The 24,527-nt window shown below is 44.4% G+C and overlaps 1 protein-coding gene and 1 non-coding gene across 2 annotated transcripts in view; both read right to left on the bottom strand.

Annotated features, from left to right (window-relative positions):
• Window positions 1-24,527, bottom strand: part of PRKCB (protein kinase C beta) — a 358,135-nt gene that overhangs the window by 180,898 nt on the left and 152,710 nt on the right. The window contains 1 exon segment of the mRNA XM_070461044.1: window positions 21,983-22,065. Within this exon segment, the coding sequence (XP_070317145.1) occupies window positions 21,983-22,065 (83 nt within the window).
• On the bottom strand, window positions 2,422-2,494 carry TRNAG-CCC (transfer RNA glycine (anticodon CCC)). The gene has a single exon. It is a non-coding gene; the product is annotated as a tRNA-Gly (tRNA).

Genomic DNA, 24,527 nt, shown 5'->3' with positions numbered 1-24,527 from the left:
AAAGAAAAAAAAAAATAGCAGAGCCCAAGGTGCAGAACTATGCTGCAGGCAACCTTTGGGTTGAGAAAGTGAGATAGGATAAGAAAGTGTATTTTAAATTACTCAGATCTGCAAAAACAAATGCTAGAAGGAGAGGCTGCAAGAGAAGTTAATAAAAAAGTGTTTCTTTAGGAAGGCAGGAGGGAACAAAGTGGAAAGAAATACAACTTTTCCTTATATAGCTCTGCAGAGTTTTGATGACAGTAGAATATTTTCGTGTTTATCTGGATACCACGAAACTCCCACAACTCGTACCAGCCCGCTGGGTAACCCAACAGCATCGCCATGTCCCAAACTGCAAACAAAATGCCGAGAATTCCCGAGACACAAAGAGGCAGGGAAACCTTAATTAGGACGATGTGGACTGAAATTGTGTGCCCAAGAAATGCATAGAATGTTAGAAGCTATAATTACACAGTTGGAAGGGGGACACTATAATTTGGTGAAGATGTTTCATTGTGTTCCCGGAGAGCAGCGTGAATAGGGCTTATCAGCTGTGTAGATGCGCCGGTGCCTGCGGGAGGGTGTGATACCCAAGCCTGCTACAACCCCCGCCCCTTGGGCAAATAAGTAATTGTTCCACTTAAAGACAAGCTTCCGCTGTGTCAACTTCAGTAGGATTTTAAATATGATTTCCTGGGTTACAATCTGCACTGGAGTCAGTGTCAACATTAGGGGTTAATTAATAGCCACATTCAAATTTAAGACACAGCTCTCACAGTTATTAGCTTCTGGACTACAAGGCAAATTATTTAACCCTTTCAAGTTTTAGTTTCTACATCTAAGAATTGGATAATAATAATAATTACTGCCTAAGCTGATGGGAGAGTTCAATGCATTACTGCCTGAAAACGGCGTAATAGTCACTGGTGGAAGTAAATATTTTTAAATGTTCACTGTTATCATTCATTTTCTGTCCACAGCCTTTGTCCATGTTTAAATTCAAGTTTGCTTCTTTCTAAATGATTTGTAACAAGCTTCCCATACAACTCAAAGAACATTACCCACTCACCTATATATCCACAGTAAATATTTTCCTGGTTTTTCACTTGCCTTTTAAATTTTGTTGATAGTCTTTCTTTCAACATCTAACACTGCAAGTGTGTTTGGATTTTTTTTTTAATATTTATTTTTATTTTATTTATTTGACTGTGTTGGGTCTTAGATGCAGAACATGGAATCGTTAGTTGTGGCATGCGGACTCTTGGTTGAGGCATGTGGGATCTAGTTCCCTGACCAGGGATCGAACCTGGGCCTTCTGCATTATAAGCACAGAGCCTTACGCACTAGACCACCAAGGAAGTCCATGTATGAGTGTGCATGCTCAGTCGTGTCTGACTCTTTGAGATCCCATGGACTGTAGCTCACCAGGCTCCTCTGTCCATGGGATTTCCCAGGCAAGAATACTGGAGTGGGTTACCATTTCCTTCTCCAGGGGATCTTCCTGACCTAGGGATAGAACTCTCATCTCTTATGTCTCCTTTATTGGTAGGCAGGTTCTTTACTACTAGCACCACCTGGGAATGATCCACTTATTCACCAAGTATTTGTTGAGTGCCTGGTATGTGTCAGAAGCTGGATGAACAAAAGCAAACACAGGGTCTGCCCTGATGGGCTGCCAGCCTAGCTGGGAGGAGACAGCAAAAAGGTACAAACAAATGCACACTTATGAGTGCCCTGTAAGAGAAGCTCGAGGTGCTTAAAGAGTTTATGGTGAGGGATTCCAGCATCAGACCTGGGAGGCTTCCCCGAGGAGGTGAAGTCCACACTAACTCTGAAGGACAGAGGGTGGAACGCTGGACCTGGGGCACTGGACAGGGCCCTGCACGCCCTGGGGGCTACTATTCAGCTGCAGGCATCCTGCTTTAACACAGGCAGACCGGGGTGATCCACCCCTCTGCCCCCTGCCTGGCTCCAAGCTCTGCCTCAGCCCCCATCCCCTGTCTTCAGCTCGGATCCCTCAGCCGTGAGACCCCAGCCCCCATGAGAGGGGACTTAGTAGACAGCTTGTGAGCCAGAGTCTCAAGGCAGATGGTCCAAATTCTGTCCCAGCTCTGCTACTTCCCAGTCACGTAGCTTTGAGCAAGTTCCTCAAGCTATATAAGCCTCGATTTTCTCACCTGTAAAATGGGGAGACACCACAGCAGGATGGAACATACTGCGAGGCTGGGCTTCCTGGACTGAATCCCAAGCTTAACGACTTCTCATGTGACTTGGGGCAGATTACCTAACATTGCTGTGCTTCCACCTTCTCATTTTCTAAAAGGTATTTATCTATTTGGCTGTGCTGGGTCTTAATTGTTGCATGTGGGACCTTCGATCCTTTGCGCATGCAGAATCTGTGTGGCATCAGAATTCTTAGTTGGGTCATGTGGGATCCAGTTCCCTGACCAGGGATCAAACCTGGGCCCCCTGCATTGGGAGTGCAGGGTCCTAGCCACTGGACCACCAGGGAAGTCCCACCTCATTTTTAAAGTAGAAATAATAATAGCACTAAATGTTCACAGGATCATGAGATGCTATTGAGTTAATTTTTGTAAAAAGCTCAGCCCGGTGCCTGGCAGGTAGTAAACACTCTGTGGGTGGAATGCAATAAATAAACACATGTTTCGGCTTTTTAGATTTGTGAGCATTCATGAAATCATGATTATACTGTGCTTATCAGCACAGTGACTGGCAGACAGCGTGCACTTGATCAATGTCACCTTAAAATAAAAACTACACCTACGATCTTGGCCAAGTCACTTCCATGCTCTGGTCTCAGTTCTCCCTTGTGAAAACAAGGGAGTTAAGCTGGGTATTTCCCAGGACCCTTCAATTCTTAGACTCTGCCTTCCGGGCTGTTCACACAGCTCTGCCTTGCCTCTTGCTGTGAATTCACTGCTCAGAGTGCAGAGTGGCCTTTCAGGGACCAGACACACTGCCACAGATCACACCCTCGCTTTATAAATAAATCCTCCACCAACCACAAAACACGCACACCCAGCCTCTCCCCTAGCTTCCCCTTCCCCGCGCAGTGCCGTCAGCCAACAAAGGGAGGGGTACCCGCTCCCTGCTGCGTGCAGGTCACCCAGATGCAGGGCCAGGACACGAGGTTACTGAGGTTACTTAACTTGAAAGATGCTTCAGCTTGATTCCTAGACTCAGAGCACCATGCCAGCTTCCTGACAGCTTCTTCTGCCACAGAAGCCCTGGGCACCCCCACGCCTGCCTTTCGAAAGAGCTCTTACGGAGAAGGACATGCAGGATGCTGCTGAAGCGAATGTCTGCCGGGCCCCCTGGGACTCTGGATAGCACAAGCCCGTGTAGGTCTGATCCTAACGACCCTAACTCTGGGCACTAGAAACACAGATCCTAAGCCAATGGGTCCATAGAGACAAGGAACCTAACTGAAGAAGACAAGCCCTGTGCACGCCAACTGATTACCCTGTCACCAAGAACATCACTGGGACACCACTCTGTCAGCAGTTATTAAAGAGCTTTCATGTGCCACGTGCTGCCCCGGGTATAGGGGGGAGTGATCCAACAGCAGGCGCTGACCCCACCCCTAGGGCCCTCTAGATTCCAGTGGGGGATAACCATCATCATCACCCTGATCATCATCATAGTAAGAGCTAACATATGCCAGACACTGTTCTAAGAGCTAAGGGCTAGGTCGCTTCAGTCTTGTCTGACTCTGTGTGACCCCATGGACTGTAGCCCACGAGGCTTCTCTGTCCATGGGATGCTCCAGGCAAGAATACTGGAGTGGGCTGCCCTGCCCTCCTCCAGGAGATCTTCCCAACTCAGGGATCAAACTCTCATCTTGTATGTCTCCTGCATTGGCGGGCAGGCTCTTTACCACTAGCGCCACCTGGGAAGCCCTCTAAGAGCTTTACATATAATTAATTCATTTGACCCTCATTCACCTTGTACAATAGGTTTATTATTCTCATTTTACAGGGGAGAAAACTGAGGCACAGAGAAGTTAAGTGACTTGTTCAAGGTCACACAGCTAGGCTCTTGGTCATGATACAAATAAGTGACCCTATGGTGCCTAACAGTAAGGAGAGGTATGCAGGGCTTTAGGAGTGCAAAACAGGCAGAAGTGACCTGGTCAGGGAGGGCTTCCCTAAGAAGCTGAGCTGTGGCCTAGAGGATGAGCACAAGTCAATCAGGGTTCTTAAGGCTCAACGCACATTAAAATCAACTGAGAGGCTTTGAGTCAATAAAATCTGACTTCATTTGTCTGCAATGGGCCCAGGCATCAGCATTTGGTTATAACGCTCTGCAGATGATTCAAACATGCAACCAGAACTGAGACTCACTGAGCTCAAGGGGAAGAAGAGACAAGAAGCTGCCGGCAGAGAGACAAGCAAGGCATGTGCCTTGTGGGGGAAGAGCTTTTGGGGAGGGCGGGAGACTGAAGGAAGGAAGCTCAGTCTCGGGGTGAGGAGAGAGGAGTCAGGAAGAGGCTACAGGGATGGATGGGGCCATAGCATGCAGGGCCTGGGAGCAGGGCGACCATATCCTTCATCTCCCAGACGGGACCCTTGTGAGCACAGTGGGAAGAGCAGGGGCACACACTCCTTAGGACCCCAAGGAATAAGCAGGTATGTATGTGGGCCAGTGTGACAAAGAAGGACATATGAAGATCCTGCTTATGGACCCATCAGAGAATCAACAGTGCCTCTAAAACTGTGGGAAGCACTGACGTGTTTTCAGCAAGAATGATGACAAGATCACATCCGGTTTTTGGAAAGATGACTCCGCAGCAATACGGAAATGATAGGCTGATGAGACAGAGGGGAAGCAGGGAGTCAGGACAAGAGGCAGCTGGTCCAGGGAGAGTGGGTGGGGCCTGGCCGAAGGTCTGTCTGTGCGGATGGACAGAACTGTCTGTGGGGGGTGTGTCTCATTTTGCTTTATTACACTGCAAAAAAGTTTCTTACAAATTGAAGGTTTGTGGCAACCCTGCATCAACCAAGTCTATTGGCGCCATTTTTCCAACAGCATTTGCTCACTTTCTGTCTCTGTCACATTTTGATAATTCTCACGATATTCCAAATCCTCCACCCACAAAATGATTACAGCCTGCTGAAGGCTCCCACGATAGCATTTTTTAGCAATAACATATTCTAAAATTAAGATATGTACATTTTGGGTGGGGGCCTACCCTGGTGACTCAGATGATAAAGAATCCACATGCAATAAGGGAGATCTGGGTTCAATCCCTGGGTTGGGAAGATCCCCTGGAGAAGGGCATGGCAGTATTCTTGCCTGGAGAATCCCATAGACAGAGGAGCCTGGCAGGCCATGGTCCATGGGATCACAAAGAGTCGGACACGACTGGGCAACTAACACTTTCACTTCATTGGTTTTGAGACATAATACTATTGCATACTTAATAGGAATACCATAGAGTATGAACGTAACTTCTACATTCAATGGAAAATAAAAAAATCCATGCGATATTTGCATTACTAGTGGTCTGGAACTTAACCCATGGTATCTCCAAGGTACGCCTGTAAATGTTAGCTTTGATTATTATGTAGGAGGTACAAAGCAATGCATAGAGTATGAGGGTGGGGAAAGTCTAGGAACACAGAAGAGGCCCCAAGAATTGACCCACGCTCAGGAGAATTTTGGAGATTCACAGTTAAGGGGGGAAGAGGATCAAAGGCACAAGGGCTGAGATGCAGAATCAGAGGAGAGTCAGAACCGATGGGCTGAGTTTGAACGCAAACAGGTCCAAGATTCTGAGTCAAGCAAACCTTACATAACACGCAAGGCGCTGTTTTAAGTTCTTTGCATGAACCAACTTATTTCACACAGCATCCCCACACAGCAGATAGATTATTGTCCTCATCTTGAAAATGAAGCAACTGGGGCCCAGAGCGGTTAAGTAGCTTACCCAGAGTCACACAGCCAAGATTTGAACCCAGGCAGGCTGGCTCCAGCGTCCATACGTTCAAACAACAAGCAAGACCAGAAACCTGAACCTGAACATTTCACTCTACTCTCAGCAGTACCAGAAGGAACTGTTTAAAAATAGGAGAATCTATTTCAGCCCAGAAAATCAGGGGAAGGTGCCAAGTAAAAGACAAAAACTCCTGAAGTATTTCTCAATATATAGAAAAGGTGAGGCTTGAATTGAGGGAAAGGCATCGTGGCCCAGGTCTCCCTATTTAAAAAGGATGGGAAGGTCTGATGCAGGGTGGGGGTAACCAAGCAAATATAGAAAGTTGAGTTGAATCCTTGCCGAGCAGTCCCTGGCAGCAGCAGGCACTTAATAAATATACAGAATGATGAATGATTCCCCTTGAAGACTGCATGTAGGAGAAGCAAGCAGCTGCCAGATACCCCACCGCACCAATACACTGCACCCCAACCCCGCCGCAGGTCCCATTGGACACGGAGAGTTCAAATTCAGCAGGGGCATGCTGCAGCAGCAATTTCCTTAACCAGGTGACTATATTTTTCCTTCTCCCTTCATTGACTAGGCTGGGGACATGAGACATGACCTTCCACCGACAGTTCCCACCTTCAGAGGTTATCAACTGGTGGTAGACAGGATGAGGACTTCACTGCTTAAGAATCCGTCTGCCAATGCAGGAGATAGGGGTTTGATCTCTGGTGTGTAAGATCCCATGTAAAAGGAAATGGCAACCCACTCCAGTATTCTTGCCTAGAAAAACCCATGGACAGAGGAGCCTGGGGGGGTAGGCAGGGAGAACCGTCCATGGGATCACAAAGAGTTGGAGACAACTTAGCAACTGAACAACAAAATATTCAGAATGGAATCCAGTCCAAACATGTTTTTTTAAATACACCATACATGTCGTTCTCGAACTATCTGTCACCACCCACATTTGGGGGATTCAGACGTCTCTTTATTTTTTTTCAGACATCTCTTTAAAAAATTGGAAAACCTGGATCTTAGTTGTTTAAAGAACAGGAATTTAAAAAAAAAAAAATGGAGCTGCCCCTTTCAGATAGAATGCACACACTCTAGATGCAATGTCCCTGTTATCACACACTTGACTCATTTACTTACGTGCCAAGTCCTGGCTGGCTTTGAAGTGAGACATCCTGATGAGTGCATGGACCCTTTCAAAGTCACGTGGCCACAAACAAAACATCAAGGAAGGCAGCCAGACCCAGGAGAGGGTCTCTCCACGTGTACGGAGTTCAGAGCAGGCACTCTCCTTCTATAGTGGCTGCACTATTCTGCCTTTCCACCAAGAGTGAGCAAGGGTTTCTCTATACCCTCACCAACACTTTTCTTTGGAGTTTGTTTTGATAATAGCCAGTCTGTCAGGTGTGAGGTCTCACTGGGGGTTTGATTTGAATTTTCTGATGAATACCGAGCATCTTTTCAGATACCAGTTACCCACCTGTATGTCTTCAGATAAATGTCTACTCAAATCCTTAGTCTGTTTAGAGACGGCTCAAAAAGTAAAAAAGAGAAATACCATATGATCCAGCAATTCTAGTTATGGGTATTTATCCAAAAATAACTGAAATCAGGATCTTAGAGAGACTTTACAACTCCTGTGTTCACTGCAGCATTATTCACAATGGTGAGGAAACAAACTGAATGCATATAGATGAATGGATAAAGAAGACAGGGCATATACATACAGTGGACCATTACTCATGCTTAAAAAGGAACGATACACTGCAACACGGGACAACATGGATAAACTGTGAGGACATTATGTCAAGTGAAATAAACCAGACACAGAAAGACAGATACTATATAATTCCAATCATACCAAATTCACAGAATCAAAGAGTGGAATGATGGGTCCTGGAAGTTGGAGTAGGGAAAATGGGGGAATTACTAATCAATGTTTCAGTTAAGCAAGATGAGTGAGCTCTAGAGATCTGCACCCCACTGTCTGCAGTCAACAATACTATATGATACACTTAAGAGTTTAAGAGGGGGGCTTTCCTGGTGGCTTAGTGGTAAAAAAAAAAAAAAAACAAAAAACCCACCTGCCTATGCAGGAGACACAGGTTCGATCCCTGATCCTGGAAGATCCCATATGCCATGGAGCAACGGAGCCTGTGTTCGACAACTGCTGAGCCCGTGCTCTAGAGTCCGGGAACTGAAACTACTGGGCCTGCGTGCCCTACAGCCTGTGCTCCACAAGAGAAGACGCCGCAATGAGAAGCCCGAGCGCCACAAGTGGAGGGCGGCCCCCGCTCCTCCTAGCTAGAGAAAAGCCCACGCAGCACAACCAGAAATAAATCAATGAATAAAATTATTATTTTTTTAAGTGTATTAAGAGGGACTTCCCTGGTGGTCCAGTGGTTAAGACCTTGCCTTCCAACACCAGGAGTGCAGGTTCAATCCCTGGTCAGGGAGCTAACATCCCCAGGCCTCTGGGCCAAAAAAACAGAACAGAAAAATAATAGAAGCAATATTGTAACAAATTCAACAAAGACTTAAAAAAAACCTTAAGTGTATTAAGAGGGTAGATCAGATGTTGTGTTCTCTCCACAATAAAATGAAATAAAAGAAAATAAAACTAAATAGCTCAATAAAATAAAGCAAGCAAGCAAATGGCCACTGGCCTGGGTAGTGGTTACATTGATGTAAGGGGTTGGAGATATAGGGGTGACAAGGGTGCACAGGAGGGCTTCTGGGGTTCTGGTGACAGACAAATGTTCACTGTGTGAAAATTCATCAAGATGGACCCTTTCCTGTACAAGAAACAGTTTGCAAAAACCGTGTGACCAGCCCAGACTAAAAGCAGTGCCTCTGAATCCAGATTCTAAATTCTTGGAAGAGGGAGTCTGATGGGTCCAGTTTGGGGCAGGTGTCCATGTGTAGCTGGACCAGCGGAACCCAGGCCATGAGGTCAGACAGTCTCTGGGGGCATGGATCTGGGAAGGCGGTTCTAGAGAAAAGCGCTGTCTGCTTCAGTTAGCTTTTCCAGGTGAACGGGGCTGAAGTAACGAGGCAGCCTGGGGTGCTGGGTAAGAACAGGAGCTGGGCCAGACTGCCTGGGTGGGAATCCTGGCTCAGCTACTCACTGGTCATGGGACCCTGGGCAAGTCCCTCAGTCCCTTCAGAGCCTCAGTTTCCTTATCTGTAAAATGGGGCTGACAACAATGGGACTCACCTCCTAGAGTGTAACAAAGAATAAAGAAAGATTCTAAAAAAAAAAAAAGATTCTATGGAAAGTGCTTAAAACAGAATCTTATCTATGAATGCTAGCTCTTGGATATTATTATTTAAGTAAAACATTGCTACTCGGACATCCCAGGAGTCCAGACCACTGGATTTGGAGGCAGAGCCTTTCTGACTCCAGGACCAGCGCCTTTCACGTGAGGGATGTCTCTTTCTGGGTCATCTACCTTTGAATGCTCTATTTCCCCTGCCGTCTGCAGCCTCCACAGGCTGAGGTCTTCTGGGAAATTGCCTTTATCAGCCTCTGAGGCCGGTCCCTCCCCTTAGGCAGGAGAAGTCAAAAATCATTCATAAGACAGGACATGCCTGCCTCATTTAGTCCCAGCACCTCTCGTCTTCATGCACCGGAGAAACAGCTCTTCCCATCCTCCAGACGCTGCACACTGGGGACGTGCTTCTTCCTCCACAGCACGAAGTTCTGTGTCTTTGTGACAGTGAAGGACAGAGGGCTGCAGAGAAGCAATTCGCTCTGACCTTTACATGCAGGACCCGCACTGCGGATGCCATCAGTGGCACACGGCAAATGGGAGAAGAATTGGGCAGAATTCATTTCACCGACAAAAGAACTGCATTTCAGCACATGACCATCATTTTCGTTAAGACTTTCCCCCTCAACCAGCTCATGGGAGGTGCCTTTGTGTATCCATTTTGTGGCAAGCAAGATGGATGCATGCCTTGCCAAAAATAAGGCTCTCAGTTCAGTTCAGTCGCTCAGTTGTCTCTGACTCTTTGCGACCCCATGAACTGCAGCATGCCAGGCTTCCCTGTGATGGGCAGGGAAGCTTACTCAAACTCATGTCCACTGAGGCAGTGATGCCATCCAACCATCTCATCCTATGTCGTCCCCTTCTCCTCCCACCTTCAATCTTTCCCAGCATCAGGGTCTTTTCCAATCTCAAACTCACATTCTAAGATTCGAAGGGACCACTGGTGGTAGCAATACTAACTACCACTTACTATTTGCCAGGCACGGTGAGAAACCCTCAACATGGATTAACTCGTTTAATCCTTGCCTGAACCTTGTTAGGAGGATGCTATTTTATCCTCTTCTTACAGATGAGAAAACTGAGGCAGAGAAGTTAGGTAATGAGCGCAAGATTATTTACTCAGCTAGTTAGTGGCAAACCTTGAAGTCAAACCCCACCATTCTGGTTCAGAACCATCTGAGATAGGACCTTTTGCTGGCTTCCAAACTTGGCTCCCCAGGAGAATTACCCAAAGGGCATCAAAATACAGATCCCCAGACCCTTGTCTGTATCTCTTTAGCTGACGTCTGTTCTGAGTGGGCTACCCAAATAATCCTTAAGTATTCAACCTGTCTGTATTCTGCAAAGTAGCATTGAGAAATTGAAGTGGACATGTGTTGTTTTTACCTGCAAACATCTCTGCCTCAGTGATGAGGCATAAGTGTCTCAATTCTCCTTCAAAAAGCCACCCACCCCCACTGTATTTAGTTCCCTAAAGAGGGAAGACTTTAAAAGCCCAAGAAAAGGGCTGGTTAAGTAACTTAAGCTTCAGAGAATAATGTTTCTTCTTCTGGAATTCGAATTTAGGGCCAAAGCAACACAAGAACCAGAATCAGATACAACTGATTTGGTTGTTTGGGGAGGTTTCCTCCAGTTCTCTAAAGTATCTTATACCTTCTTCAATACATTTCACTATGTTTGTGTGTGCTCCGTGCTTCAGTGGTGTCCAACTCTTTGCAAACCCCTGGACTGTACCTGCCAGACTCCTTTGTCCATGGGATTTTCCAGGTAGGAATACTGGAGTGGGTCGCCATTTCCTACTCTAGGGGATCTTCCTGACCCAGGGATCAAACCCATATCTCTTGCGTCTCCTGCATTGGCAGGTAGATATTTAAGCTAACTCAAAGTGGCTCTGCTGCATGTAACCAAACAACATTAGTAAAAGAACTGTGGAAGAAACCCACACCTACTACAGATATCCATCCCCTCTACAACTGGGGACAACTGGTCTTTGCTCTACTGGGATGAGGTGTTAATATGCTTAAATAGGAACCAGTGAGTCAGTTTAGACTGTTCTTCCTCAGCCTGCACAGATGGTTCTCAGGCCTGCTCTGTCTTCTGAAGTTACATCAAAAATCTATATAATAGCTCTTTAAATGTTAAATGGAAGCCTAGCCTTTGAGCAAGACAGGTCAACTCTCAGACTCTGCCTTGTAAGCTGTTCTTTTCTCATTTGGAACATGCACCCTAATTACTGAACACTTTGATCGTGAATGTAGAAGTTATAGACTACAGTGTTAAGTAATAAATAATAGTCCTGGTGCCCTGCCAGATTTAGATAGTAGTAGATAGATGAGAGAGAGTCTGCACTGTTTAGAGACTGAATTGCCCCGGTACTCTTTATCCTTGAGAGATACAAATGAGTTCTGCTTTCAGGTGATGATGCGATCGTACTATGATGCCAAGAGGGATGTCCAACCCTGACTGTTGCTTCACCTCCTCGAAGAGCCAGACAGCCTTGGAGCATCATCAGAACTGAATGGTGGGGTGTCCCTGCCTGGAGCCATGTAAGACTAAGCAACCCAGGCTTTGAGAAGAGTGCAGCCAACTGGTGCATGGCTTTCTCGGAGCCAGAGAGACCAGACAATGCCAAAGAAGAGGAGGTGGGCCCTTTATCTGAAGACAGGGCTGTCCCACTCCACTGGTGCTGAGGCAGGAAGTGAGTGAGACTCAGACTGGCAGAGCTAGGACCTCCCTCCTTGGGGGCCAAAGGTGAGTCCACCAACAGGGCCAGAATCTTACCAGGAGCACCTGAAGAGGCCCATGTGGGGGACTGAGCTGGCTCCCAGCTGATGGAGTATCTTAAGAGTGACCACATCCAGAAGCAACTATAGTTACTTACAGTTATACCCAAGCCTTCACTCAGGTTTGATTTTAATCAAATTAAGCAGGAAGGAAGCATGAGTCCAGGCTGGAGGTGAAGAGGCACCAAAAACAAGATCACGGGAAACAGTTACAGAAATTCCCAAAGTGATCTTCAGAGTTCTGCCAGCAGTCTGGAATGAGATACTGAGAAGAATTGACAAGGGGGACATCAAAATGTGTTCAGAAAATGTGGCCTTGTGTTTCCATGTGAGTGTATGTTTGTAGACATATCACATCATCCATGGGCTTTGTTGTCTGTTTTCTTCATAATGACTAAATAGTCCTAAGTCAACAACATTTTAATCAGGTGACTTTATTGAAGTATAACTGACATAGAGTAATGCACAGACTTTCCTTTCTTTTTTAAATCAACTTATTTTTTAATTGAAGGATAATTGCTTTACAGACTTTTGTTGCTTTCTGTCAAACCTCAACATGAATCAGCCATAGGTATATATGCCCCTCCCTCTTTTAAGCACACAGTTTCATGAGTTTTGAATACTGTGTGCATGTATATAGCCGCCAACTCAACAAGACACAGAAAGAACATTCCCATCACCCAGACATTGTAACATTTAAATCACCACGCAGCCTCCTGTCACACGGATATGTTTTACTTACATAAACCCTAATTTCCAGCCTTTTAGATTGCTTCCAATTTTTTTGTAAATATATACACATATCCTTAAATAATTTCTTAGCAAAATTCTTAGGCTAAAAGGTCATTAAGGCTTTTGATACATGTTGGTAATTATCTCTTGAGGAAGATTACATTGGGTTGGCCAAAAAGTGCACTTGGGTTTTTCATTACATCTTACAGAAGAATTCAAACGAACTTTTTGGCCAACCCAATATTCACTTACATTCATATCACCAGTAATATATTAGAGTGCACTTTCCCCCTCTTCCTCCTGTTTATGCTTTTTACTTTGAATCCTATTTCTTTTGATATTACTATTAAGATCATGTTCCATATGTACGTGTATTTGGGGGGGGGGCGCTATATCTTTGACTCTTTTATTTTTAACCTAATACATTTCTTTTGTACAATGCCTAGAATTATATATTTCTCCAGTCTGATTAGTCTTTGCCTTTTAGTAGAGAATTTCAGCCCACTTACGTTGGGTTAGTTCCTGAGGGCTCAAGGAGTAAAACATCCGTCTACAATGCAGAAGACACAGGGTCAGTCCCTAGGTTGGGAAGATTCCTGGAGAAGAAAATGGCAACCCGCTCCAGTATTCTTGCCTGGAGACTTGCCCGGGCAGAGGCTACCGTCCATGGAGTTGCAAAGAGTCAGACACGACTGAGTACACATGCACAGGCAACTGATAAACTGAAATTTTTTCTTCCAAGATTTCACAGTTCCTTGGCTAATTTTTATCTTGTTCCTATATTTTGTTATATTAACCAAAATTTTTCATTATTTTCTATCTCTAAATTGTTTCTTTCGTATTAAAAAATGTCTACTTGAACCAGTAAGTCTATGCCAAGAATTAAATAGTATTACATGTTTTATTTAGGATCTTTAAATTTACATTCTAGGTTTACTAGAGTTTAGTTTTGTGAGCCAGCCTTATTGGGTTATGCTGGTTATCATGGTCAAGCTAGCTTATAATAATACAGTGTGGCAACTATTTATTTTGTCAGCTCCTCCAAGTCTCCCATTCCTTCTGCTTATATGTTGTTCTGTGTGTCAGAGGGACGCTAGACGGTCCAGGCCTTGTAAACTGTAAGAGTTCATTCCCCTAACAACTGAGGACCAACCAATCAGAACCCTTTCCTGGGACTGATTTATGAATGCAGGAAGAAAGAAGGCCACTGTGTCAACTAGGGCTTCCATCTCTCCCTAGGGTCAACTACAACCAAGTCATCAGACATATTTACAGGCACGTCCTGTCTCCAGTAGGAGCAAATAAAGCAAGGACAAGTCAGCTGGGGTCCCAGCAGGAAACTAATGGCATATTCAGATTAGGAGAGTTTAAGGCAGGTTTCATAAAAGGACTGTTTAGAAAGGTGTGGGCACGCTGTTGAGAAACCCAGAGGGAGGGTGCAGTGACTGAGGGCCAGACAAGCAGAGGGACAAGAGAAGAGAGGAGAGGGCTCCTGGAGGCCAGGAGGGGAGACTGTGTCGAGGTGTCTTTGGGAGGAAACAGCTGCAAACTGCTGTAGGAGGGGAACACCGTCAAAGGGTAAACCCAAGAAGACCTCATGATAAACACCCTGGGCTCACCCTCCAGTCTCCTATCAATCCCTCGTCTTAAGCCCAGCTAGAAGTCAGAGAGTAAGGGAACCCCCACTGATGCATCCCCTGCAAGTCAGTCTCTAAGGAGAAAGCAGAGATGATCTGGAAGGACCATGGAGACAGCTGGCATAGCAGACGAGGAGGGCCAGCTGCAAAATGGTAGACTGCAAAATGGCCACAAGTCCCCACTTCCTACCTGCATCTCTACAACGAGACTTTGCAGCCCCTACCATCCAGAAGTGAAGTCTGTTTTTCCACCCCAAATCTGATCTTGGCCACAACCACTGTGACACAAATAAAAGCTTGAAAGACACCCAAGCTGTGGGGGTTTTCCCTCTTGCAGTGCTTGGAACCCTGAGACCAGTGCACAGATGAACCTAAACTGATGGAGGAAAGGAGACCACATGGAAGAGGAGGAACAAAGGGCCCCAGTCAAGAGGCTGACAAGTGTCAGTCCCTGCCTGAGGCCACCCTAGGTGATCCCACACCAGCCAAGTCACAGCTGACCAAGTGCACGAGAGAGCTCAGCAGTGATCAGCTGAATAGACCCAGATCAGAAGAATGACCCAAGCGGCCCGCACAATCACGAAACATAATAAATGTCTTAAGCCACTAAATTTTGGGATGGTTTGTTACGCAGCAAAGCTGACTGATACAGCCAATAATGAGAAAGCATTTTACAAGTATTGGATCCTCAGTTTTAGTGTCTGAGACTCTTATCCCTGAAGCTCTTAATCCTTCTCAATGTCCTTCCCATGAGCCAACCTCTTTACTTAGTACCAATCTGAGTTGGCTCTACCTCACTTTTGATTTTTTAAAATTGTGAACATTTACTTTCTCTCTATAATTTGATATAGTTTAAAATGAACTGATTAGGTATAAGATAAGTTACAAAGATATTTCATACAAGACAGGGCATATAGCCAATATTTTATAATAACTATAAATGGAGTATGGGCTTCCCTGTTAGCTCAGCTGGTAAAGAATCCACCTGCAAGGCAGGAGACGCCGGTTCAATTCCTGGGTTAGGAAGATCCCCTGGAGAAGGGAATGGCTACCCACTCCAATATTCATGGGCTTCCCTGGTGGCTCAGATGGTAAAGAATCTGCCTGCAATGTGGGAGACCTGGGTTTGATCCCTGGGTTGGGAAGATATAGGAGGGCATGACAACTCACTCCAATATTCTTGCCTGGAGAACCCCCATGGACAAAGGAGCCTGGCCAGCTACAGTCCATGGGGTTGCAAAGAGTCGGACACAACTGAGCAACTTAGCACGCGCACAAACACACACACACACACACACACACACACACACACAAATGAAGTATAACCTCTAAAATTGTGAAGCATTATATTGTATACCTGTAATTTACATATTATCCATCAGTTACACGTCAATAAAAAAGTAAAGCATGTCACAAAAAGGAAACAAAGATAGTCTAAGACAACAGGCTCACTATTATGAAAATCAAAATCAAATCAAATGAAGAGAAATTCTTCATTCTTCTAAAGTTTAAAATAATTTACCGATGAAGCCTATTATTCTGGAGCTTTGGGAGAAGAAAAGCAATGTTCTCATTTCTCTCGATTATTTGCCTGTTATGGTTTTCAATTTCTTCTTGAGATAAAATTGCCAATTTAAAATTTCCTGGAGAATCATCCCTTTCAACCAGATTTTCAAATCCATTAGCATTTATATGCATATTCTTTTAATATGTGAATTTTATATATTCTTTTTAGATTTTCCTTTATTTCTCTTTTATTAAGTCTTCAACATCCAATGCATGATTTATCATTTTTAATATATTTCTTCATAAAGTAACACTTAGATTATGAAACACAAAACGATACACTCAACATTACTGCCTGCATCTTTCACTGACCTGATTTAGTGATGGAATCAGGAAGGTACAGTGCATAACAATGAGTTTTATTTGGTACTTTGACCATGAATGATAAGAAATTATTATTCCTAAAACCATAAAACGCCGGAGAAATTATCTTTAGACAAACCAGCTAAAGAGTCCTTTTATACTTTTGCAATGCCTGGTGCAGAACCTCTGCTCAACAAAGTTAGCTATTATTAGCTATTATTCCTTGGCAGGTCAGAAAGTAACCTGCACCCCTTCTTGAGTAGGAGAGACTCCTCCAGGGATTAATCATAATTTAGGAACCATTTTCTGAGTGCCTTCTTTGTGCCAGACACTATTCTGGATGTGATTCAAGTAGCTTTTCATTGAATACTCACCCCCAAACCTATGATTTATGTATTATTTGCCCCATTTTAAAGACACAAACTAAAGATCACAGAACTGAAATAATTTTACCAAGATCAGTGGAGCTGGAAACTTCAGCACTGTATTTTGACACTAAGTTTTCTGGCTCTAAAATCTAGGTTCTTTTTCTCAGCATTACATTGCAAAATTTCAGATTTTGTATAAAGTAATGGAAATGGAAGGGATTCCCAGGCTTTCCAGATGCTAGTGGTAAAGAACCCGCCTGCAAATATAGGGGATGTAAAAGATTCCGGTTCAATCCCTGGGTCAGAAAGATCCCCTAGAGGAGGGCATGGCAACCCACTCTAGTATTCTTGCCTGGAGAATCCCATGGACAGAGGAGCCTGGTGGGCTACAGTCCACAGGGTTGCAAAGAGTCGGACACAACTGAGTGACTTAGCACTCACACAATGGAAATGAAAACACAAGTGCATGGTGTAGGTGGGGGGATGGAGAGAACTATCAGTACATCCATGATTAGGGAGATTAATGGAAATGCCATCAGCTACCTGCACCAAAGGCTTATTAGGACACTGCACAGTGCTGAGTGCTTTTACACAACGGCTTCTTAATCCATCTGTGGCTAATCCTTTTGATGCTGATGTAGTTAGCCCTTTTTCATTTTAAGGATTTTTTTTTTAATTATTACAACAGACCTATGTGGTTAGTACTAACATCCTAGTTTGTGGATAAGGAAACTGAGCCACAGAGAAGGAAAAAGACACATCCAAGATCGTCTCCTGCGTAACTGATAGAGTCGGGACCTGAACTCACGTATGACTGACTTCAGAGTCCACATCCTTAACCACCATTTTCTCTGGGTGGTGTGTGTGTGACTCAGTCGCTGTCGTGTCTGATTCTTTGTGACCCCATGGATGGTAGCCAACCAGGCTCCTCTGTCCATGGAATTCTGCAGGCAATACTGGAGTGGGTTGCCATTTCCTCCTCCAGGGGAACTTTCCAACCCAGGGATCAAATCTTCGTCTCCTGCATCTCCCACATTGGCAAGAGGAATCTTTACCACTGAGCCACCTGGGAAGCCCGTTGTCTCTGGGAGTGATCCATAAACTGCCCAACTTTCCATCTGTAGATGGAGGGGGCTGAGTCAGTCAGGGACCGGGGCAGGGAATACATGAGGTCTGTTGTCCTATTTAAGGCTGTCTGACTCTCTAAACCACAGTGAGACCTGAGAGTCCTTTATGAAGTCCAGTGTGATGGCCTCCAGGGATTCTGTTCCACAGTGACCACCTGAGTCAACATGATCTGCAGTAGCTTGACCAGAGATTCTTTCCCTCCCATGATGAGTGAGGTCTATTTCTTTACCACTTGAATTTGGGCTTAGCCATGAGACTACTTAAGGGCTTCCCTGGTGGTTCAGTGGTAAAGAATCAGCTTGCCAATGCAGGAGACACAGGTTCGATCCCTGGTCCAGGAAGATACCTTGAAGTAGGAAATGGCAACCCACTCCAGTATTCTTGCTGGGAGAACACCATGGACAGAGGAACCTGGCAGACTACAGTCCATGGGGTCGCAAAGAGTCAGACACGACTGAGCTACTGAACAATAACATGAGACTACTTGGTCCAGTGGGACATTATCAAACATGATGCATGAGCTGGATGCATTTGGGATGTCCTCATTTGCTCTTCTTGGAACCCTGAAACCACCATGTGAACAAACCAGAGATAGTCAGCTGGAGGATGAGAAGCCATGTGGAGGAGAATCAAGGCACCTGGGCCAACAGCCAGCTCACTGCCAGTCATGTGAATGGGTCCAGCCTAGATCATCCAGCCACCAGACAGACACAAGCAAGAATCCCTTAATTTTTGTGCCCAGGGCAAGTCCCTCACTTGACTTATCCTAGTCCAACCCCTCAGAGGCAAGTCTTCTCTTTCTCATTCTGAGAAGACCTCAGAACCAGCAGGATCCCTACAGATGATCAGAAGTACCAACCAGGAACTCTGCCACGTTTTGAGGTCCCCCAGTGGTGGGTGCCCATATGTATTGTCTATTCACACTGGCACTGAATGGTTGGGTCATCAGCTGGCTTCACCAGGACAGAGCTTGATTCACAAAATTCCCTCAGGGTGCCTAATATGCCATGATGGAGACCTAGAAGGCTGCTAACCACACAAAGATCTACTAATACCCAGATATTCCTCAGCTTACGTTGTTGGACTTGGAATAGCAGGGGGCAGAGGACAAAAAGGACAATTCCTTTTTCACAGACGGAGGCAGTGCTTTTCTACACCATGAGCTCACTGCACACCTGCTCCTCCAAGGTCACACAAGAGGAGGGCACCCCTCCTGATCTGCATGAGCCTCAGAGAGCCTGGCCAGGTAGGCAGACAGGTGTGGCCAGATATTTAATCATGTCTCCAACCATGGACAGAAAAAGGTCAATGAACCAAGTCAAACCAGTTCAGGAGTCTGGACCAATTCATCATCCTCGGTGCCAACCAGCCTTCTTGGAACTGTGTCCAGAGATCGGCTGCCAAATCCTATGCATGCCGGCTGCAGGGAGGACTCCCTGCTCTCCCCATGCCCAAGGCAATGAATGGATACACTGTTCCATTCACACAGAGCACGGTCCCCTACAACTTATGGCGCCTACACATGCCTAGGAAGGATGACTGCCAGGTGGCAGGCAGAGGACCTATTCATTCATCAGACTTACCTGGTAGACATCTGTCCTCATTGTCTACCCAGCACACATTCACTGTTATTCATTACCACTGTCATTATCATCTTCAGTATGTACCAGACACTGTCCTAAACATACACACCAGATACTCCTAGCAAGGTTATTAGGTAGGAACGATTGTTTTATTCATTTTCAACTGAACAATCTAAAGCATAAACAGACTGAAGTACTTTGCCCAAGGTCAAGCACACCAGAGCCTCGAAATGCTGGCTCCATCCCTAGTGTGAGTTTAACCAGTACACAACACTGCTTCTCTAATTTTCCTCCAAGGGATCGACTGCCTCTCTCCCACTCTCAGACTCTCCAGGGGTAAGCCCCTAACCAGGCCTGCCAATCAGCATAACCATCCTCAGTTAGATATGACCCGGGATTTACTGAGACTTCAGCTCTTGTCACTAGAATTTCAGCACTGACAAGATCTGAAGACTAAAGTTACCATGGCCAGCATGCTCCCATAGGAGAAAAGCCTTCTTGAAAGAGAAACCAGGACAGAAGAAAACTGAGCCAAGAAGTGGAGAAAGAGATCCCTAAAGATCTCATTTCGGCACCTTGATTCACTGGGTCGAGCTTTTCCGTTTCAGGGACCAAAATTTCCCTTTTCACATAAAACAGTTTGAGCTCTTTCTCCCTCAGGCAACATAAAAAGCCAAGGAATAAAGAGGGGCTATGGGAAACAGCATCCTCCTGGCTGCTCTCTGAGTATCACGCCTCGGTCTGCATGAACATTCAGAGCTGCATAATAGAAGCAGGCTGTCCCCCAAACTTACCTTCTCCCTGGGGATACAGGAAGGGATTGCACTAAAAGGGTCAGGGAGTGTGATCTGAGAGAACAAAACAGGCCTGTGGGGGTTTTGGTTGTTCTCTGTTGCCTGAAGTTCTTAAACCCAAATAGCACCATCCACAAGCAGAACTGCAGTATCAGCTCTAGAGGGTGCATGGCCTGCCCCTGATTTGCAGCAAAATGGCAGATGACCACTATTAGAACGCCAGCAAGAGCACATGTAACGACAGAAGGTAGTGACTACCCACTTCGAGCAAGCTGAGATCAGCTGTCAAGTCTAAGTGATCAAGACAGGACCAGTGGAGACAAAGCCAGTGGGGGAAATTCCAGGAAGGCGAACCAAAGCAGGAGCAAAATTAGAGAAGTAGGGGTGACAGATGCACAGAGGCCAGGACTGGGCCAAGAGCAGAGTGTGCATGGTAGAAGGCCCAGGACGGGTTCAGCTGCGTGGAAAAGAACACCCTACACTGGGAGACTTTACCAGTAAGAGGTGCTTCTTATCTCACATACACAGTCTGAGCATAAGAGAGCGCAGCGTGGGCTCAGCAGTTCAGCAATGTCATCCATGACCCAGGTTCCCTTATCTCTTCCACTCGGCCCTGCTCAGGATGTCAATCATAGCTTTCTCATTGACCCTAAGGGTTGCCACAACTCCATGCATTATGTGCTCACTCAAAAATGTCCACCAGAACAAAGAAAGGAATATCTTCCTTGATCAGAAAGGAAAGTCCTTCCTAGAAGCCCTGTCCAGACTTCCCCTCGGGTCCCACTGAGCAGAACTGGGTCACGTGCTCACTCACTAGCTACAAAGGAGCCTGAGAAAGAAGCAGCAGGCATCTTCAGTGTCTATACTGAGAGGTGGCCTTTGCCAGAAAGAAGAGGGTGAGGGTTAGGAATGGCTGTTGGATAGGCGATCCACATGGTGCCCCAAACTTTAGGCAAACGCGTTCCAAGAATTTAGCCACAGTGCACTCAAACATAGTACTCAGGCTGTCACTCACTTAATATTTTCCTTAAGTCAATTTATCTTTTTCAGTTTTTATTTATCTATTTTTGACCACACCACACAGCATATGGGATCTTAGTTCCCCATCCAGGGATTAGACCGGCGCCCCTTGCACTGCAAGTGTGAATTCCTAACCACTGGACTGCCAGGGAAGTCCTTATCTTTTGAAAGTGAAAGTGAAAGTCACTCAGTCGTGTCTGACTCTTTGCGACCCCATGGACTATACAGTTCATGGAATTCGCCAGGCCACAATACTGGGTAGCCTTTCCCTTCTCCAGCGGATCTTCCCAAGCCAGGGATCAAACCCAGGTCTCCCACATTTTGGGCGGATTCTTTATCAGCTGAGCCACAAGGGAAGCCCTTTCTTTTGTTTAACCCTAAACACCTTTACTTAGGTAGGAAATTTTATATTCTCACCATAAATGACAAACCACTACTAGATACATTTTTCAAACCACATTAAAATAAAGCAATAATGATCAAAACAAAGTTTATTTGCCAGTTTTACCCAGGAGCATCCCTCATCCCTCAACAGTAATCACATTTTGGGTTGAACGGAGCAGGAAAATCTTAATTCCTCCTAATTCTTGGGCCCTGACAAAGAGTTCATGATTTAACCTCTGCCCATCAACCTCATGCTTCAGCCATAAAGATGAAGACATTGTGCTAAATCATAGTAGAGAGACTGATTTCTTGAAGTCATGCACCCCTCTCAAAATGTTTTGTTTTTTCCCATTAAGATGAAAACAGTCTCAGAGGCTGTAGGGACCGCGACATCCTGACTTTTTGTCTCAGTATACTCAGTCACCCAAAAGGATGTATTGACTGTGAACAGAGAGGGGACCAGTGCCCATTACTTACGTCAGAGGCTGGGCCCTTGTCAGCGCCCGGGCAGGAGAAGGTGACAAATTCATGGCACCGCTTGTGCACGACAAAACAGCAGACTGCAAAAGAGAAAATGAGGGTAGGAGGGAAGGGAGAGGGGAAGTGGAGAGCAGGAAGGGAGGGAAAGAGAGGAAGACATCATTAGGCCTGGACTTTATACTCTAAGGCTTTATAATCAGATAAACAATGCCTTCAGCTTCTGCGCCTTGTCTTCTATTGAAGTCAAACTCCTGGGTACACTGGTGCTACAACTTACAAATTACTAATTATATTGACTACTATGGATGACACGGTAGTGACAACTACATTTTGAGAATGTACAAAACAAAAAGTGAACCCTAGTATAAACAATGGCTTTTAGTTAATAACAATGTATCAATATTGGTCCATCAATTGTAACAAATGTACCACACTAATGCAAGATTCTTTAAAAGTGCTTTACATATATTAATTAATACTCCTAACAACACTCTAAGGCATGCTATTTCATTTTTTCACATTTTTTAATATTATTTTCCATTATGATTTATCATAGGGTACTGAATATAGTTCTCTTCATTTTTTAATTGACATATAATTGATATAACCTTATATTAGGTTCAGGTGTATAACAGAATGATTCCATATGTACATTTATAAATGATCATCACTATAAATCATCAACATCCGTCACCACACATAGTTGTAAATTTCTTTCTTGTGATAAGATTTTTTAAGATTTACTCTCTTAGTGACTTCCAAATAAATACCGCACGCTCAGTCGTTGTGTCCAACTCTTCTGTAACCTCATGGACAGGAGCCTGCCAGGCCCCTCTGTCTATGGGATTTCCCAGCAAGAATACCTGAGCGGGTTGCCATGCCCTCCTCCAGCGGATCTTCCCAACCCAGGGATCGAACACGCCTCCTGCATTGGCAGGCAGATTCTTTACCACTGAGCCACCAGGGGAGCCCAAATATACACTACAGTACTACTAACTATCGTCACCATGCTATTTACTACACCCCCTGAACTTTTTTATTTTGACCACTTTCACCCATTTCACCTGCTCCCCACCCTAATCTCTGGCAACCACCAATCTATTCTCTGTATCCACAAGTTCACTTCTTGGTTTCGGTGTTTTGGGTTTCTTTCTTTCTTTTTTTTTTTTTTAGATACCACATACACGTGAGTTAACATGGTATTTCTCTTTCTCTTTCTGATTTATTTCACTTGCAGACATTAATAATAGGGGAAACTAGGGTAGAGATGGGGTTGAGGGAATGTACAGAAACTGTATTTTCAATCAATTTTTCTATGCCTAAAACTGCTCAAAACACCAATAATAAACAAACGAAAACAGAAAACTGCAGGAGGAAAATAGCAGGGCAGAGGAGGAACATAATAAAGAGATTTTAAAAAGGTATTAACTAAACACAATATGTAGATGTTGTTTGGGTCCTAATTTAAATAAACTAATAGTTTTTTAATAATTATGAGACAATCAGAAAAATGAATGTATTCATTTTTGATAATATGAGGGAATTTTTGCTATTGGTATTAGGGAATTATAATTTTTTTATATAATAAGGGTATTATGATTTTTTGTTATTCTTACTTCTAAGGATACATCCTATAATCTTTATGGATAAAGTGATTCAATTCAAAATAATTCAATATGACAGGAAGGAGACAGAAAGGGTAATAGTTGGGAAAAAAACATTAGTCTTGACTGATTATTAGTGAATCTGGAGGAAATTCCCTGGTAGTCCAGTGGTTAGGACTCCATGCTTCCACTTCCAGGGGCTCAGGTTCAATCCCTAGTCAGGGAACCAAGATTCCACAAGATGGCAAAGCTAAAGAAAAGAAGAAGAGTTCCAAAGGGGTCAATTTCTTTCTCCTCTTTCTGTTATTATTTATTGCATTTTGTAAGTAATATGTGCTTTGTATAAAGACATCTGTGTCAAACAGCATATATATGTTTGTTGTGAGTGGCGAAGTCCTCTGCACCTATATGTCTGTGAATGTTAAGAGTAATATATGAGCAGTGGCCAAAAAATGCCAGTGATGGTTATCTCTGGGCAAAAGGACTACAGATTATTTTTACTATACATCTATACATCCCTTACATCTATATTGTTTGAAATGTTGACAAGAGTATATGTTAATTACAGAATATCAAGGGAAATAAGCCTACTTTCATTTTGAAACTAAGAGGCAAAGAAAAACAAAGATCAGGAAATGAAAAATACGATTGCCCAAACTGGAAATTCAGTGGTTGGGCTGATACAAAATGGAGGACAACTAAAGAGGAACTTAGCAAACTGGAAGTCTAATTTGAGTGATTTCCCCAGAATTCTGCAAAAAAACAAGAAAAAAGAAAAAAAGCAAGAAAGAAAAAAAGAAATGACTCAAAACATGTAGAACAGATCTCAAAATTCTAATATCTATACAGAAGGATGTCCAGGAAAGAACAGAAAGAAAAGTAAAGAAGGTGTAATTGAAGAAAATGAAAAGAAATTCTCTAAAGATTAAGAGGGATTT

The sequence above is a fragment of the Odocoileus virginianus genome, chromosome 33 (genome assembly GCF_023699985.2).
Source record: "Odocoileus virginianus isolate 20LAN1187 ecotype Illinois chromosome 33, Ovbor_1.2, whole genome shotgun sequence".
Taxonomy (NCBI): Eukaryota; Metazoa; Chordata; class Mammalia; order Artiodactyla; family Cervidae; genus Odocoileus; species Odocoileus virginianus.
Note: the sequence above shows the minus strand (reverse complement) of the source record. Positions and strands in the feature narration are given on the sequence as shown.